At 40.8% G+C, this 17,501-nt stretch overlaps 1 protein-coding gene across 1 annotated transcript in view; it reads right to left on the reverse strand.

The window, feature by feature from the left end:
• Window positions 1–1,123: 1,123 nt before the first annotated feature.
• Window positions 1,124–17,501, reverse strand: part of b3gnt2b (UDP-GlcNAc:betaGal beta-1,3-N-acetylglucosaminyltransferase 2b) — a 46,327-nt gene continuing 29,949 nt past the window's right edge. Inside the window, 3 exon segments of the mRNA XM_034184711.1 lie at window positions 1,124–2,978; window positions 2,980–4,032; window positions 15,989–16,147. Coding sequence (XP_034040602.1) covers window positions 2,819–2,978; window positions 2,980–4,007 — 1,188 coding nt within the window. The 5' untranslated portion in view covers window positions 4,008–4,032; window positions 15,989–16,147 and the 3' untranslated portion in view covers window positions 1,124–2,818.

The following is a 17,501-nucleotide window of genomic DNA, read 5'->3' on the forward strand; positions in this document are numbered from 1 at the left end:
ATTGTCTTGTGTATCAGTTTTTTGTTACTGTTGAGTTTGTGTGCCAAATAAATTCATTAATTAATTAATTCATTCGTGTGCAGTGACCAAACAAAATATCTCAGTCCATTTTTGGGATTTTTGGCGCGCTTTGAGTTTGAATCCAACGCGACACCCGCCCCCGTCACAGTCAGAAACTCAAACTACAAGCTACAGTCAGCTAAGCTAGCTGCCAAGAATACACGCATGTAGGGACGACCCACCGTGACACCACACTTCACCCTCATGGTTTTAAACTGGGTGAAGGATGGCGTCAATCTGCCACAATTGCTTTGTCAATTAACATTGATGATATGAGCTAATAGCTGCGGCCGCGGGTCTGTGCATGTACTACAGTGACGAAACTTTTGATAGAAAGTGTTTCAGTCTTGAAGAATTGCTAAGTTTAAATTTTCGTACTTCCTGAAATGCATCTAAACCATGTTTCATTGGCACATTTTAAGAAAGACTTTGGCTGATCAAACGGTAAAACGTTTATAGATACACAGCCATGTTTTCAACACGGTAAGCAGCAAGGAGAAACCCCCCATCGGATGACTAGACTTAATTTCTTTAATCATTTTATTTTAGCCCTGTGACAGACTGGTGTCCTGTCCTGGGTGTACCTCATCTCTTGCAACCCCCATGACCCTTGATCAGAGTAACTGGGTACAGGAAATGAATTAACAGCTTACTATAATATGAATTTGTTTTTGAATCTGCATGTTAATGTTTTTACCCATATTAAATTTTGGTCACAATATTTTTTTTCCTTAGAATTAGTTTTTGTCAAGCAAAAACCTCCAGCCTGAATGCTGAATTTTGGATATGCCGTCTGAAATTACAGAGCAGAGTGATTCTATTCAGACGTTTTTGAAAAATAGCCGCCTCCCCAACAAAGGTAGATTGGAGGGGTGGTGGGGGGGGGAAAAAAAAAAAACAAAAAAAAACGCATTTATATGTCTTTGGAAAAATAAACAAAAACACAAGTAAGGACAGCTTCTTTTATAAGGAAACAGTGTTTGTGCTAACACAATCTTCCAATAAAATACATCGATTTTAAAGTGATGTGCCACAAAAAAAAAAAAAGCTAAATATGATTTTAAAAGAAATCAGATGCAAGTAATTTTCCTAGAACAGAACAATATCTTCCTATAAATTGAGGTGTATCATTTTGCAATTAAGCTTTTTGTCATTGCAGCAAAGCTCAGTTTTGCATAGTAATTTTTTTCTTTTTTTTTTTTAAGTATGTGATTATATAGTTATTAACTTGCTTCTGTAAACATTTGGAACTTGTGACGCTAAGTATGATATTTTAACACCACTACAACAGCTAGTTACTCATGAGGTAAACAATGAGTATTTTTAAATGGAACTTTAAAAAAAAAAAAAAAAAACGGCAGTCGCAAGCATACTGGAAAGCGCAGCGTGGACATTCATTAGTCATACAGTTTGGTTTGGATCCGTGGTTGTGTTTTATAGTACACAATAATTAAGGTTTTAATAACGGGTGTTGGACACAACCGACAGACTAACTGGAATGTTGAGCCTAGAAATGCATGCAGGATTCCAGATAATTTTTTTTTTTGTACTCAGGTGGCCGTTTTACTGAGGCAGGTCCTTCTGGGAAGGGGGGGGGTGTCATTCCTTTCATTATCATCCCACCCCAGAACAATCCAGCAGCAAATATTTAACACCCGTACAACAGCTGAAGATGGCCGTGAAGCAAAAACTCTACAAAGTGGCAGCTTGAAATGATCCTGCGTGAAAAAAGCACTTTGTGAGCACATTCTTTTTGAATAAAGTGAAACCGAAGCAAAAAAACAGCATTTGGATTTCCGTGTCGAGCCAAGCTCAGACCCGCTGAGCACAGTTTCCTGAAAACAAAGCGCGAGCTCGCTCCACCCAAAAAACAACAACAAAAAAACAGAATAAATATTTTACAAAGGAATTCTGCAGCTCACACACTGACAAAACAGCAGAATCCAAAAAGGGGGCGAGGGGGGGCTTTGAGACAGAGCGAGTCACGAGCACAGATTCAGCCATCAGCAATGATTTGTGAGGAAGTGTCCACCAGGGAGCGCCATTACAGACTGCAGGAACGAACTGCAGCTGGCGAGAGAGTGAAAAGTGACATCTCAAATATTTACATCAAGTATTCACGTCTCCAATCTGAGTCCGAGGTGGACACGCCCTCATGCCTCGGCCCCAGGCATAATACAGCAATAAGAAGCTCCGTTACAGAGCTGACGCACAGTGTTCACGCTTTAGGAAGCTAAAGGCCTTTTTAAATAGTTGTGATATAAATATGTGCACGTCGACACGCTCACGATGGGTGAAACTCCTTCCATGGGGCAGTCTCATTAAATACTTTGTGAAGAAGTGCACCGTGATTGGTTGTGTACTTCCTGCAATGACAATCAAGTGTTTCAAGAAAGTCAAGACTATGGGGGGGGGTGTAACATCAACTGCACTGCGTAGCGGGCAAGCTACTCCACGTAGCCGTTACCAGAAGGGGTGCACATAAATGGTACTCGTTGTGCTTGTGTGTGCTAAACATCATTGATGCACAGCAGAGAAACACTTTTCCTATGAAGCGCTTCCCTTGTGTTTTCTGCTACATATCATTTATTTTTAGCACGCACAAGCACCATGAGTACCAGTTACATGCAACCCTGAACAGCCGCCAAAGTTTAAGTCCTGAACCTGCCAGAAACCAAACATTTGTGGCTTGGACCTCTCAGGAGTAGCAAGCTGTACGGTAACCCCCCCAAGGCGACCTGTCACAGTTTCAGTCAGGTCACTGACAGTTGAGGTTCGGGTTACTGAGCCAGCTCCAGATCTGGATCATTTCCTGTGGGGTCCTCGGGTGAACGAGCATTAGGCTCTTGTAGGCACAGGGGTTTGACTTGTACTTCTCCTCGATGTCGAACGTCCTGAAGCCTTGTGTTTCTCGGGGAAAGGCCAAGCTTCCTCAGACACATGCCCGTGTAGACGTCGTCGATGGGATAGAGGGCCACGTGCCACGACACATTACGCAGACGAGCAGCTAGGTCACCAGAGTAGAGGTACCCGCCACCCCCTGCGTATGGAGGGTACGATCCAACGTACATGCTCTCTGGGATGAAATATTTAACCTTCTTGTCTCGGTGCGGCCCAGCATTGGTGATAACATCACCTACAAACAGATCCGTAGCTTTGCGCCCTGAGAGGTCTTTGAGGAAATCCAAAATGTGAAAGGTGTTAACAAACACATCATCGTCGCCTTTGAAGATGAAGTGGGCGCCGGGGCAGCGGGCCTGTATCCACTCCAGGAACAGCACTTCTTTGACAGTCAGGTTGAAGAAGGAGTCCCGGTAACCCCACTGAATGATGTCCCTGTGCCGGCTGCTCTCGTACTGCAGCATTTCGGACAGATCTGGGTGGTGGTCCACTGCTGTGGCGTTGCCCAGCAGGAAGATGGTAACCACAGTCTGATTGGCTACGACGCCCGCCCGTCCCCAGGACTGACGGATGGCCTGGCGCCTGTCAAAGTGCGGCGCCAAAGATTTGACGGCCAACAGTAGAAACGGCGGCTCCTTGCAGATATCAGGCTGATCTAGCATGAGAGGGTAGGACCGGCAGTGCATGTAAAGTAAGAAGTCCTTAAAGCGCTCTGGTAGGGAGTTGTAGTCTTTCAACTGCGTGGCAACCTTAAAGTCGGGCTGGCAGGGGTCGGACATCACACTTGTGACGTTAAGCCAGCCGGGCACATCTGTGCTGCTGTCGTTCGTCAGGATAGGATTATGCAGGAAGTCCAAAATCTGCTGCTGGCGGTTCCAGTAAGATGGGTTGGGGACCAGCTTGGACCAGAAGGCTTTAGTGGGGATGAGGACTTTGTCGTGGCCGTTCTTGTTCCCGCTACTGTTCCGGGAGATGAGGATGAAGATGAAGAGATTGATCATCATTACTGACACCACAATCTTTAGCTTCCTCCGCAGCAGTGCCATGACAGAGTCCGGCCCCGCCCACTGCCTGCAAACAGTATACAAGCAAATAAAGCAGATCAGACTCGACGGCGAAACACCGGCTCAAATTAAAGTACCATCTACTTATCTTTGTAAATAAGATCACAATTTTCCCCTCAAATTATGTTTGCTGGTTTTATGTGAGAGCTTCCAAACAGATTTGCATGAAAATATAATTAAGAACATATGTTCCAAAAAATTTGTTTACTTTTATTCCAGGAGAAGACTGGTACTTTCACAATGGTTTGAGACCATTCCCAAAGCCTTGGCATAAACCCTGTGAATGAACAGCTGTTCGACACGGCTGGGACTGTTGCAGAGAATAATCTTATAATTATGATGGAAATTTGGAGCAGCTGAGGTTGAGGTTATAAGTCTCATTATTTTGTCAGTTTCTTCCATTTTCAAGGCCACTACTGCAGGTCGTTTAATAATACTGCTAATATACCAACAAACCTCTACTACCTGAGTAAAGGTCAACGGTTGTAAATACAAACACATGCGAGTAGAGAAAGGCATTCATCACCTGCTGCAAATGGCATGTTGAGCGTGCCATGGCCCACCTGTCCTTTGTCAGTAACTGTGCTCAAATGCCAGTGCAGTTACTGATGGGCTGGTGGTTTGCCAATCAGGCCCTAATTCAGTTCAGTAACGTGGTTGGTGCCAGTACATGCAACACCAGTGCATGCTCTCAAACCTGAGGCTCCTCATCTGCATCCACCTCAAACCAGTCACCTCTTCCTCGACTCCAAGACCGACCAGTCACAAAATTTAATTCAACTCAGTTTTCAACTTTAAGATATCCTGCAGATTAAGAAATATCAGGAAACCTTCACTCACTGCATTTGTATGGTGCTAAAACACAAAAATTAGGCGACTTTGGAAAACCAGTCATATCAAATAGACCAGAATTCAGAATTTGCAGACTTAAATTTTGTAACATTGAGGCTTAAGTAACAGGAGCAGTTCCACTGCACAAGCAACCAAACAGACCGGAATAAGACCAGTGTGGGAATGTACAACAACATTTACTGCATAACTGATTTCCAGTGAGCACAATCTGTACTCTCAATAAATAATTAATAATAAGTACTCTTTAAATAATTACAAAAACAAATAAATAAAGCGTCTTGTCTGTCCTTCTGTGTGTGTATGCGTCTGTCTGCAGCCCATATATTAAATATTAAGTGTCTGGGTGAGACCGTATGACCTGGCCAGGACAAATGAAACTTGGACAACGACAAGCTGAGCTAACAGCCTAACCTGGGTTTGGGTGTTTATTAAATCCCATTTTATGTTGGGGGCTGACCAATAGTTCTTGTAACCGTTTTGCTTTTGTGTGGCCATTAAAATTTATGACCTGCTTATTTCCTCAGTAATCATGGATTAACTCTAGCTGACATCTTCAAGATACCAATGGCTGCAACAAATGCTACCACCATGAGCATCTTACCAACAAGCTGAGCTAACAGGCTAACCTTGGTTCAGGTGTTTATTACATCATATTTTCAAAACTGTTTTGCTTTGGTTTGGGCATTAAAAATTATGACCTGCTCATTCCCTCAGTAATCATGGATTAAAGACCCAACATCATGAAGCTACATATCGCTGCTAAAAATGAAAATACCATGAGCATCCAAAATTATATCACATGATGCTCATGGCATTTCCATTTTGCACAATGTGTGCAAACCAATGGGTATTTCTGCCAGTATACTGTATAAACAGACTTAAAAAAAATAAAGTTCCACAAAACTTTTTGTAAAGCCATCAATCAGTTATATCACCTATTCATCCACCATTTATCTGCTCTTAAACCTAATTTACAATTCGTACAGCAGATGTCAGTATGTACGTATCATTGCTAAATAAGAATTTCATCATAGTATCTAACCCAAACTAACAGTTTCAATGATTTTTTTTTTTAAAACAAAAATTATGTTCTACTTTTAAAAGGATCCCATCTATCAGGGAGGCTGTTTAGGGTGAATTACACCTCTACTGAAGAATACATCTAAAAGAGAGACATCTCCAACCAAATGTTTTAGATCTAAGGCAGGGCAGCAGAAAGTCTCTAGTCAGCTGTGAGTGGTGTGATGCTGAGAGCAGTTCTTCCACTTCTCTTTTTAAGTCCTGAGTACTAGAAAATGAAGACATTTCAACTACCAAACCGGTGTGACAGTCACATGAAGTTCTGAGTTGTTTACACCTGTAGCCCAGATAAATGAGGCACGCCTCATTTATCACATGCTAATCTGTCAAAGAGCACAGTGTGTGAACAAGTCAACGTCAGGGTACTGAGCAAAATGTGGCGTACAACACCACAAGCTGACAGGAAACATTTCTCAAGTATCAGAAGCCAATAATTTAAAAACAAATACTATGTCAACTACTACTTCACAAGTTCTTAAGGCGAGTATATCTATAAATCTGCAGTGACTTGCAAAAGTATTCGGCCCCTTGGTATTTCACGCATTTTAATTTGTTTATGGCATTTCAAATACAAAAAGTAAATCAGGCTTTGCAATATAAAAATTTCTAGAATTATCTTCCTCAGACTCAAACTGAAAGTAAATCTCTACAACTTGATATAAATTAATTAAAATATAAAAGCCAAGATGATGGGTTGCATAAGTAACCAGCCCCCTTGATATAACACCTGTAAATTAGGGGTGTCCGGGGGGGGGGGGGATCGATTCACGTCCGAATCGCGATTCTTATTTATTACGATTCCGGCGTGCTTCAAACACTCGTGAGCTGCAGAGTTCAGTGGCTGTAGCTTAGCATGGCGGACGAAGAGCTAATTCAGCCAGCACCGTCTTTGCTGAAGGCAAATGTTTGGGCGCATTTTGGATTTTATTATTTGCTGCGTAAGAAGGAGCTTGACATGAGTTATGCAGTGTGCAAAATGAAAGTCAAGTACTTCGGAAATACTTCAAATCTGCAAGCCCACATGCTACGCCATCACCCGGAGCTAAAAGAGGGGAGCGCTTCGCTAAACTGCCAGCCAACTCCGAACGAGCAAAGCAGATAAGTAAATTCACATCTAGAATCACTTGATTAACCTTGTAAAGCTGCATTTTCTTAAACATAAACATTTTTTAAGTAATATAACTATTTCTCAGAGCTCTTTCAATCGAAAAGCGATTCTGAATCAAATCGTCACCCCAGGAATCGGAATCGAATTGAATCGGGAGTTGTATGTTTCACATCCCTACTGTAAATAATCAATTCTATTGCCAGTTTTCTTCAGATAAGTCAGGGGATGGATACATGATCATTTCCAAGTCACTGAATATGTCTTGAACGTTATTTACATCAGCTGTGAAGAAATACAAACAGTATGACACTCTGTGGTAAGTCTGTGTGGAGTAGACGGTTCTCAAAACTGAGTGACTGTGCAAGAAGGAAAAGAGTGAGGAAAGCCACCAAGACAGCCAGACAACCCAGAAAAGGCTACAGGTGTCTGTGGCTGTGATAGGAGAAATTGTGCATAGTGCATGCTTTGCATCCCCAGTTATACAGCTTCATGATGAAGTGGTACAGGGGAGGATTTTATTAAAAAGAAGACCTGAAAGTTCAACTACAATTTGCCAGAAGGTACATCTGAGATGCAAGCCTAGACTTAATGTTTTGGTGAAAGAAAATCCTCCTCTGTACCACTTCATCATGACCACAGGGGCTCTGATCATAGCAGCACAAGAACAAGCTCTAAGCACCAGATCCACAGAGGCAGGAGTCTGCCACACCTGACAGGACCCAAGTTGCAGGCTGGGCAAAAGTGCCCCAGAGACAATTCAACACATAGTAGCAGGATGCAAGATGCCAACTAGGACAGCGTACACCGAGAGGCACAACAAAGTGTCGGAAATCGTGTACAGGAACATCCGTGCTGCATATGGATTAGAAGTCCCCAAGTCCTGATGGAAGACATCAGGAAAGGTGGTTGAGAACAACAGTGCTCAGGTCCTGTGGGACTTCAAATTCCAGACAGACAAGCAGCTGCTGGGCAACCAACCAGACATAGTGGTGCTTGGCAAGGGAAAGAAAATCACACAGATTGATGTGGTGAGAGGGAGATTTAAAAAAAAAAATAATAATAATGATAATGCGTCAAAGACGTGACGCTCGATTTTTCTGTCTGATGGAACGTTTCACCTAATAATAAACAAAGTGAATAAAAATACAACATGTATGTCTAATACCTTCCTTATACATGTGCCCACTCTTATTTCTTTAAACATGTTGGTTATTGGCCATTTTCTGCCATCTGATGTGTGAAAACATGATGTGGGGCGACCGTCCGACCTTGACCTCTTAATATGTTTTCTGCTCTCAGCTGAAATAATTTTATAAATTTGACATGCATTGAAGAATTTGACTTTGAAATGAAACAGATCATGCATTTAGAGGTGATTACACCAAAGTAGGAATTAATGTTTAAGTGGTGTATCCCTTTAATTGATATTTGGGTCACAAACCGTCTTTAAGCAAAAAAAAAAAAAAAAGAAAAAAAAAAAAGATATTTTGTTGGTTTCGATCAATGTGAGGATTTTCAAAAACATTTGCAATACACACTAAGCCCCACAACTCAAATAAGGAAATTCAGTTTTTAATGTAGGAAACACTGATATTACGCTTGCAAACAAATACATATTGCAGTGAAATTTATTTCAAGCAGTACCCAAGAATGCTACAACCCCTTCCCACCCCCATGAAACGATATGTCAGAATAATAAAAAAATCGATCTGTTTTATTACAGTTATGTGTCACAGGGAGCTGGAGTTGAACCAGCAGTCATTGGGCGAGTGGCAGGGTATTCACACACAAGCAGATACAAAAATACATATCCATTACAGAACACTAAAAGACAACACAATGATTAACTGATGTATGGATAACCTCTGTCATACTAGCTGCTTACATGCCTCATATCCGAGTTAGGGGAGGGGAAACTGATTCCTGAATGAATCGTGATGTGGACTCTGGATGATTATGAATGGATTCACAACAGTCAGAAATGGATTTTATGAATGTTAATTGTAGGGTTTGAATGCGGTTGCTGGCCAACTTTAATGAGCACTTTTCACATTCTTGTACTTCTACATTAAACCTACCATCCCTGGTTCTCAAGACCAGGCACCTAAGTGGCTCTACTCTACTATTCATTTTTTAAGATATCTAGATATACCTTACGATGCACTAGTAGAGTTCTACCTTAGAATTAGAATGTATTATAGAAGACATACCTTACTGAATTTTCATGCATAAACCTGCAGGCAGAATTAAAGGTGACCGAGCGCTGACCATTTAAATGGTGACCGTTGGGTTTTTCTAAATGTAATCTGTAAATAGGTCCCTCTGGCTGCTTCCTTATTTGCCCCCCCCCCCCCCCCAGGGTAACCACAGTAACTCCTAGGTAGATCTGCTTGTTGTTTTGGCACAGGTTTTACGCTGGATGCCCTTCCTGATGCAACTCATTACATGGTGAAATGGGCAGGGGTGAGGTTTGAACTAGGAACCCTGCACACTCAAACCAAGCGATTAAGGCCTTGGCCACCATCCCAGCACTCCTTATATCTGTTTACTCTCCAACAATTCAGCAGTGCTGCAGTTTGCTCTTTTCCCACTCAGTCTCTCCAAAAACCTGCTGCTCTTTGTTCCATCTGTACCCTCTAACAGGTTTTGCTGTTATTTATGTGGAAACAAGGTGAAGTCTTAAACACGGGGTGATGATATATACTCCTGAAGGCATATCAGTGTTTTATTACCAATAGCTTTCAGCCTTTTATCATCCCCGTCCTCTTTTCTCAGATAATTACTCCTCCTTGTTCATTGTGTCACATACAAACAGTAAGATTTATGGGAAATCAGTGGCACATGTAATGTGGAGTTGCGTCAGGAAGGGCATCCGGCGTAAAACTTGTGCCAATTCAACATGCAGATCCACCTTGGATTTGCTGTGGCGACCCCAAGTGCAAACAAGGGAGCAGCCGAAGGGACTTACTAGTGGCACAGAATCAGGGAGGGAAAAATCTCATCAAAACAAAAGAATTCAAAACTATAACAGTTTTGTCAAAGTGGAGGAGCACAGTACTGAGGAAGCTATGAAAAATATCTGTCTGTGGTTCAATCCCTGGCTGCTCCATCTGTGTTCTGTAAGCAAAACACAAACACTTCCTGGTGCACATCTTCAGCACTCTGAATGGAAATGCTAATATATGACATACCTCTGTCTTGTATGTTGTTCAGTGGTGGGCACAGTTCAACTCGTCTGATAACAGATAATTATTATAGCTAACATTTTTGCTAGCGGATTAGCTTTTCAGAAAAGTGATACTTTTAGTCCGATAACATTTCTTGCTGGTAAAGTGAGCAAAGTATAACGGTCAAAAACATTTGGAAACCCTAAAATCAAACATTTTAGTCTGTCTGTTGTGTGTTTGTGGCAGACTGGCTGCCTGTCACTTGCTGATGATATCATTAAGCGCAAAACGTGATTGACCTGTCAACGCAGGGAGCATTGTGGGTAGAGCAGTTCAGGCTCACTTTGGACGTTACAGTGAGTGTTATCGTCTTCTTGACACAAAAACAAAACAATTTTAACATTTTATTTCTTTGTGGCTGACAGTATAATTTAATCACCAAGACTCGGTGGGGGAGAGGCGCTCTCATGGCACAACTGTGTACAGAGGGACTTTTCTTCACCATTTAGATACTGCTTTGGATTTTTTTTTTTGTTTTTTTTTAAAGTACACTTTATGTGGATTTTTTTTTCAGATGAATCCCACTGAACCTAACAGGTAAGAATTTATATTTACTACGTGTCTTACTCTGCCAATCAATGCATTAATGGACGTATTTCGGTTGCTTAAGCTGCAGGGTTCAAAGTGTGTGAAAAAAGCAGCAGCTTTTTAGTTTGTACTTCTAATACTGTATTTTACTGCTTTTGAAAGATGATGACGGTGTTTGATTTTTTATTTATTCATTTTTCATGCTTTCTTGTGCGTTTGTGATCCTTGAATTTACCCAGCAGCGAAAAGTGAAAGTGAAACTGGTTTATCAGAATCCGACAGTGTAAGCTGATGTGGCCGCGTCCGAATCAATACTAAAAGTTATCAGTTATCTGCAATAAAGATAAATTTTTCACCAGTTTATTGGTTTGGCGTCAAAAAAGATAACTTTTCAGTTATCGGATTAATGGTTATCGAAGCTAACTTTTTGGTTAGCTGTGCCAACCACTGATGATGTTATTTGGATGCACCTTTTCTGATACATTCATCCAGAGTATATTTATTTAACGGTACTGATTATAACCAACAAACAAACACAAAAAAGTGACAATTCTATTTAAAGCAGTCAAGTTTTAGCATACATGAATTTCTTGGTTTATTAGGGGAAAAAAGGGTAGAAGGTAGAAGTCTGGTTCAAGGTGAAATATAAAAAAAAGCAAATGTGGCAGAGTCCACAAAAGGGGAAACTATGAACTTTCAAAGGAATTTATTTCAAAACAACGCAAGATGGTATGCAGCCTGAAATGACTAAGTTTCATGAAGAAGGTCTATACACTGTTCACAAGAATTTGTTATTAAACTACTTTAGTCCACATTTTGATACCACTAAGGTTAATCATATAATAGCATGATTTTAGAGGGCACTATGGTTCGACATCAGCCATCCATCTATGGTTAGCAACTCGAAGTTTAAGGTAATGTCTTAATGCTAACGTCTCTCTAAGCTGTCTTGTAAATTACCTCAGCGGTATTATTCAGTGATTTAAAAGTGTTTATTTCATGGTAATGTATATACAATGCGGGGGGGGGGGGGGGGCAAACAGATTTATACTTACGAGGGTCCACTGAGACGTTTTTTTGAGCCTGACCCAGATAAAGTAGAGTGCGGTTCTCCATCTTTTGCATTCTGAGAAGGTCTCAGTGCGGAAGATTCCTGGTTCAAATCCCACGCCCTCCATGTAATGGGGAGTTTCATAAGGAAGGGCATCCAGCATAAAACTACTGCCAAACCAACATGCAGAGCCAAAGGGACTTACTTAACAACAGCAAATTCAACAAAACAGTTTAATAAGCTTTCTGTAACATATTACCAGTTAATTTCATGGAATAATTAATGAAATTCTTCAAAAAACAATGATTTAACAGTGGTTTCGATCCTCATTACAAACACAAACGTAGGCCTCTGTTTTTCCCAGAAACAGTGTGCACTAACATACGCCACTTTCAGTAATTCTACAACAAGTCCACACTAAATATGCTAAGAGTAGACACAGACACCCAATCTCTGATATTTTAACAATGATTTTTGCCACAGATCTGAAGCCTGTAAAACACTGTCAATATGTATACACGTTACACTGGCACCGTTTTATTCCTGACTGACCTTTGACTGGTAGCGCTATCAGGGCATTTAGCTACACTGTGCATACTCCTGCCGAGACTGCTTATACAGCTGTCTCAAAGTGTGTTCTGCTATCTTGGATTACAGTAAAACTCGCCTAAATAGTCAACGTGTAAATGGGATATTTGCACTCACCGGACAAAAGCAAAAGTCCCAATGCTTTTGTATGGTTTGCCAGGTAATAAACACCCACCATAATGGATTTTGTACAAAGGGTGCTGTTCCATTAAGACAATGCCCCAGCTCACAAGTCAACAGTGGCCATGGCCACTATCCACGAGTGTGGAATCAAACTGGTAGATCACCCACCATACTCCCCTGACTTGGCACCCTCGGACTTTCATCTGTTCCCAAACCTGAAAAAAAAACAAAAAACAAAAAACAACTTGGCTGGGAAGCACTATCGGAGCAATGATGAGGTGATGGCTGCCGTTGAGGACTATTTTGACTCTCAAGATGAAAGCTTCTATGCCAAGGGAATCGAAGCCCTCAAGCACCCCTGGAAGAAGTGTGTGGCGTTACAGGAAGACTATGTAGAAAAATAACCCTGAATTTGTTCAATTCGACAACTGCATCATAGTCAGCCTTAGAACTTTTCAGCCTACCCTTGTATAACAAATTTTCACTCACATCGGCCAAAACGTCCCACCCATTTGCAATGCATTTGCATTAAATACCCCTCACATGTACTGGACAGAGCCATCTGGATGTGCCCAGCAACAGAGGTATGAAATTAAGTTCAGCACCGACAGTCACTGATTCGAAGAAAGTGGGGTCGTACTTCCTTGATTAAAAGACCGGGTATTTATTTTTTCAAACAGTGCTCAGACACAGGACCTAAGCGAGGCAGGGTGTAATTCTAGGCCGGTGATTCTTAACAAAATGCTATTTCCAGTGTAATATGGTGTTAAGTTTCATACACATCCCTGGGTGTGATGAACCAAACTGCTTTAGATTAGAGCCCTCTGCGGGGCTGCGAACTGCACGCCTGCTAAATGACAGACACCTCAAAAGGCGATGAATTGCCATTTTTCCACTTTCACTCCTTCCTCTCTCGTCATATTGTGAAAGTTTTTGCAGTGCATATGCAGATTACATTTCGATCATGGATCAAATATGTTTGTCAGAAAAGTCCGCAAATATGACCAAAATTACAATACGGAGTCAGCAAAAGATGCACAAATGACCCACAATTCATAGAGGAATATTACACGTGCCATATTAGTGGTCTGAAGGTTGATGATTGCATAAAGAATCAGAGCTCATTGAGGGACAAATTAATCCAGAAAAAAACCCACTGTTCCTGCGCCAAACTGCTTTAAGAGCGACAGAGAACTTTAAAAGCGACCTCACTGCATGGCCACAGAGTTACAGAGCTGGAGAAGCACAAATCTGGCTTTAGGATTTTAAGGTACCACTCTGACAGCAAACTTAGAGAGAGAGAAAAAAAAAAAAGACTGACAACCAAATGTAATATTTTTAATGCAAATAATGCCTGGCACTTATTTAAGGCAGGCATTTATTGTTTTAGACAAAGTTTTGACCCAGTCATTAAATGAAGCAGGTCCCGATTCAAGGTCAGGCTTTTAATCAAGGAAATACACAAGCCTAATTGGAGCTGGGGATTCCCCATAGGTCATTCCGTACCTCCTGGCTGTAATGAACCCGTTACGTACATCTACCTGATTTTGTCTGTTTTATACATATAGTGGTTTTTGTGCGTTTTATACATATAACTGGTTTCAATTATAATGGACAAAATTCACTGGTCCATCTGAATCCCTTTACTATTTTTGTTTGACCAACCAATGTACATTGTATTGACGTCACACTGCCTTCACAAATCTCTGGGATGAGTATTATATTTAACCTTGCTGTTTCACCCAGTACTCTGTATTTTCAAGGTGCTACTGCTTAAATTCAAAATATTAAACAATTCTAAATAAGAAAACAAATCCTGGGCAGGAGATCCGATGGGAGCTGTGGGAAGTGCTGCCACCGAAAGGAGTACAGCCACAATGAACAATGATACCACAGCGTATTTACTGTATTACTGTAGAGTTTAAGATATACTGGAGTATAAGATGCACCTGTTAAAAAAATGCCTCCTGAAGTGGGAAAAAAAAACAAACAAAAAAAAACACATGTAAACCACACCAGAGTATAAGTCACACTTTTTGTTCTGTATTATCTGCTCTTTAATTTGGGATTAGGTGTATTGTTGCAGTGGGTTTTTTTAATTATTGACATTTATTCTTTTATTATTACTTTTATTGTTATTAGTTTATTTTGAAATTGGAAAAAAAAAAAAAATTGTTTCGTGCTTGATTCCTGGAAAGTTATTCCACGAATCCAGGAGTTGTTCCTGGTTATTATATTTATTATTGGTAATAATGAAATGTGTGAATTTTCATTATGTAAATCGGACTGGATTATAAATTGCAGAACCTCAAACCAGTTAAAAACACCCATTTTATTGTTCTGGACAGAGTAGTTACATGAACAGCACTGTGACTATCCTGGGAGATATTTTTTCATTACATGTCCATATTAAACTTTATTCACACCATTTTTCTACAGATCAGTGGGGAAAAAAGTGTGAAAGACATTTAAAAAAAAAAAAGAAAAAAAAAAGAATTGACCTTTAGTGATAAAATCAAAATATACAACAAGCTTATGTTTACAACAAGAGTAATCTGAGATTTCTGACGCCCGCCAATCCGGATCACGTCCAAAATTCAGTGGAGTCTTTCATGTCCTAATATGGATCTGTGGTGCAAATTTGGTGAGAATCCATGAAGTACTTTTGACATAATCCTTAGAAGCCTATAAAGAGAAACTTGATCCAGAATCTGGATCACATCTAAAATTGAATGGAATCTTCCATGGCCTAATATGTATCTGTGGTGCAAATTTGATGAGAATCTGAAGCAGTTTTGAGGTAATCCTGCTAACAGTAAACCTTCAAAGCCTATATAAAGTGAAACTTCGAGAAACCGGATCGGAAGATCGAGAATCTGGATCAGCTCCAAAATTTAATGGAGTCTTCCTTGATCTAATACCCATCTGTGTTGAAAATTTTGTCATAATCTGTGCAGTAGATTTGATGTAATCCTGTTCACAGACAGACAAGTAAATAAATAAATAAACGCCTATGATTTTATTAAATCCTTGCCGGACGTAAAAAGGTGAAAGTAGGATCCTGCAGGCCAGACAATTAAAACATTTACAGTCTCACTGACTGTACAGAAAACAGTCTGCGGGACACTGATGGCAGATAAAAATACAGCGTACAATGTGCTGTGTAAACAGGTTTCCACTGGATAAGGTGTTGACTGAGCTCACGGTTTTAAAAGGAATGTGTGTTTGCCAACTAAATTTTTATCCCCCCCTGCCGTCTGGCAAACTAAACAATACCTGGAGCAAGAGGCCTTTTCATATCAGATCAAATGTGCTGAAAATTTGAACACTTTGTATATATATTTCTTATTTTTGTGTACTTTGTCACAAATCGTGCTTCTAGACGTGTGTTTGTGCGTAAGGTTACCTGTGCAGGTGAATGGGCCCCCTGAGCTCGTTTTGTTTTGGTGTATCCTTGTCTCAGCTCTCTTAGGCCATGCTTAGCTACACCTCCTGGGGAACAGCAGCCAACCGGAAACAGGGATCAGGAAGCCAAAAAGGGGAGGGGAGAGGAAAAGGGCTGAACCTGAAAATGGATGAAAGCAGTGTCAACAGTGAGCCTAAAGTAAAGGAGCTGCCACATATTAACAACATTAAGTGCTCCAATACAGCCTTGAACAGAAAACTCAACCAAAGAGTTTGAATGAATAAGTGGAGCTTAAAACAAAAACTGTGAAGGACACAAGACAACTCATGAGATTGGGACCAACTGCTCAAATGTATGCAGAATTTTATGAGAATTACTCTATGTGCAGTTTACAAATCCAATGGCCACTGGTACAAAACTTCACTTTAAGACTTACTTTCCTGACCATATCTGATGAATCCAGAGTAATGCATACTTAGTTACATGTCCTAACACTGCATATAATGCAAAGCATAAAAAAGAGAGTTTGACCAACGATTTTTCTTACCACAGAAACTAGAAGCTGGTCTCAGTGGCGTGTTCAGGAATGTTCATTAGCAGAGATTACTTCTCACCTTCATTTGCCCTCCTCGGGCTCAACATTTTTTTTTTTTTTTTTTAAATCTCAGCACTTCTGTTACTCATGCCGGCATGTTCAAGCATGCAGGCCTGCTTTGCTCCAGATTAGAATCACGAGAACTGAAGGTCACACATACTTCATGACATAGTTGTCAGACAACTCCTGCTGGTTAGGCAGGAAAAACTGCAGCAGGTGTATTTCCTGGGACTAAAGAGTCCATTAAAAACGGTTATACTGGCAGCCAGGTCAGTGATTTCCTTTTTTTTTTTTAATCACTTTGATCCAGTTTTCACTGCTGGTCATGTTATCGTGTTGATCAGCGGACAAAATGTCATCAACATACGAATGGAACAACGCAAAAGGTTCTGTCCGATGTCTGCACAGCTGACCACTAAATACGTAAGATTGGAACAGCTGTTGTGGTATCAGATTTGGAAACGTTATACAGAAAGTGCCCCCCCACCTACATCAAACACAGTCAACTTAAGACTATGATAGATTATATGAAGAAGCATGTAGTGTTGTTGAGGGTTTTCAGTGACTTCCAATGAACTGCAGTCAGAGTAGAGTAGGTAGATCTGTGGCTTAAGAGAATAGAAACATGTCGAGTAGAGTTTCATTTCTGTATTCTGACACGTCATCTGTATTCTCCCACTTCACCCAATTCTAAGTGAGCACCAGTCTTGGCTAGGGGAGTAACCTGCAAAGGACTGGTGCCCTACCCGGGTGGTGTCACATATCTCTGGGTACTCTCAGATAATGTAGTGTGAAGTTACAGTATACAGAGATAAGCACCAGCTCGATGGGCCTCAGTGTCTCTATAGGATATACTACTTTTGCTTCTTTAAGAAAATGCTCTCTATGCCACTCAGCTATGAAGCTGTGTAACTGGTG

Source organism: Thalassophryne amazonica, chromosome 13 (assembly GCF_902500255.1).
Source record: "Thalassophryne amazonica chromosome 13, fThaAma1.1, whole genome shotgun sequence".
Lineage (NCBI taxonomy): Eukaryota > Metazoa > Chordata > Actinopteri > Batrachoidiformes > Batrachoididae > Thalassophryne > Thalassophryne amazonica.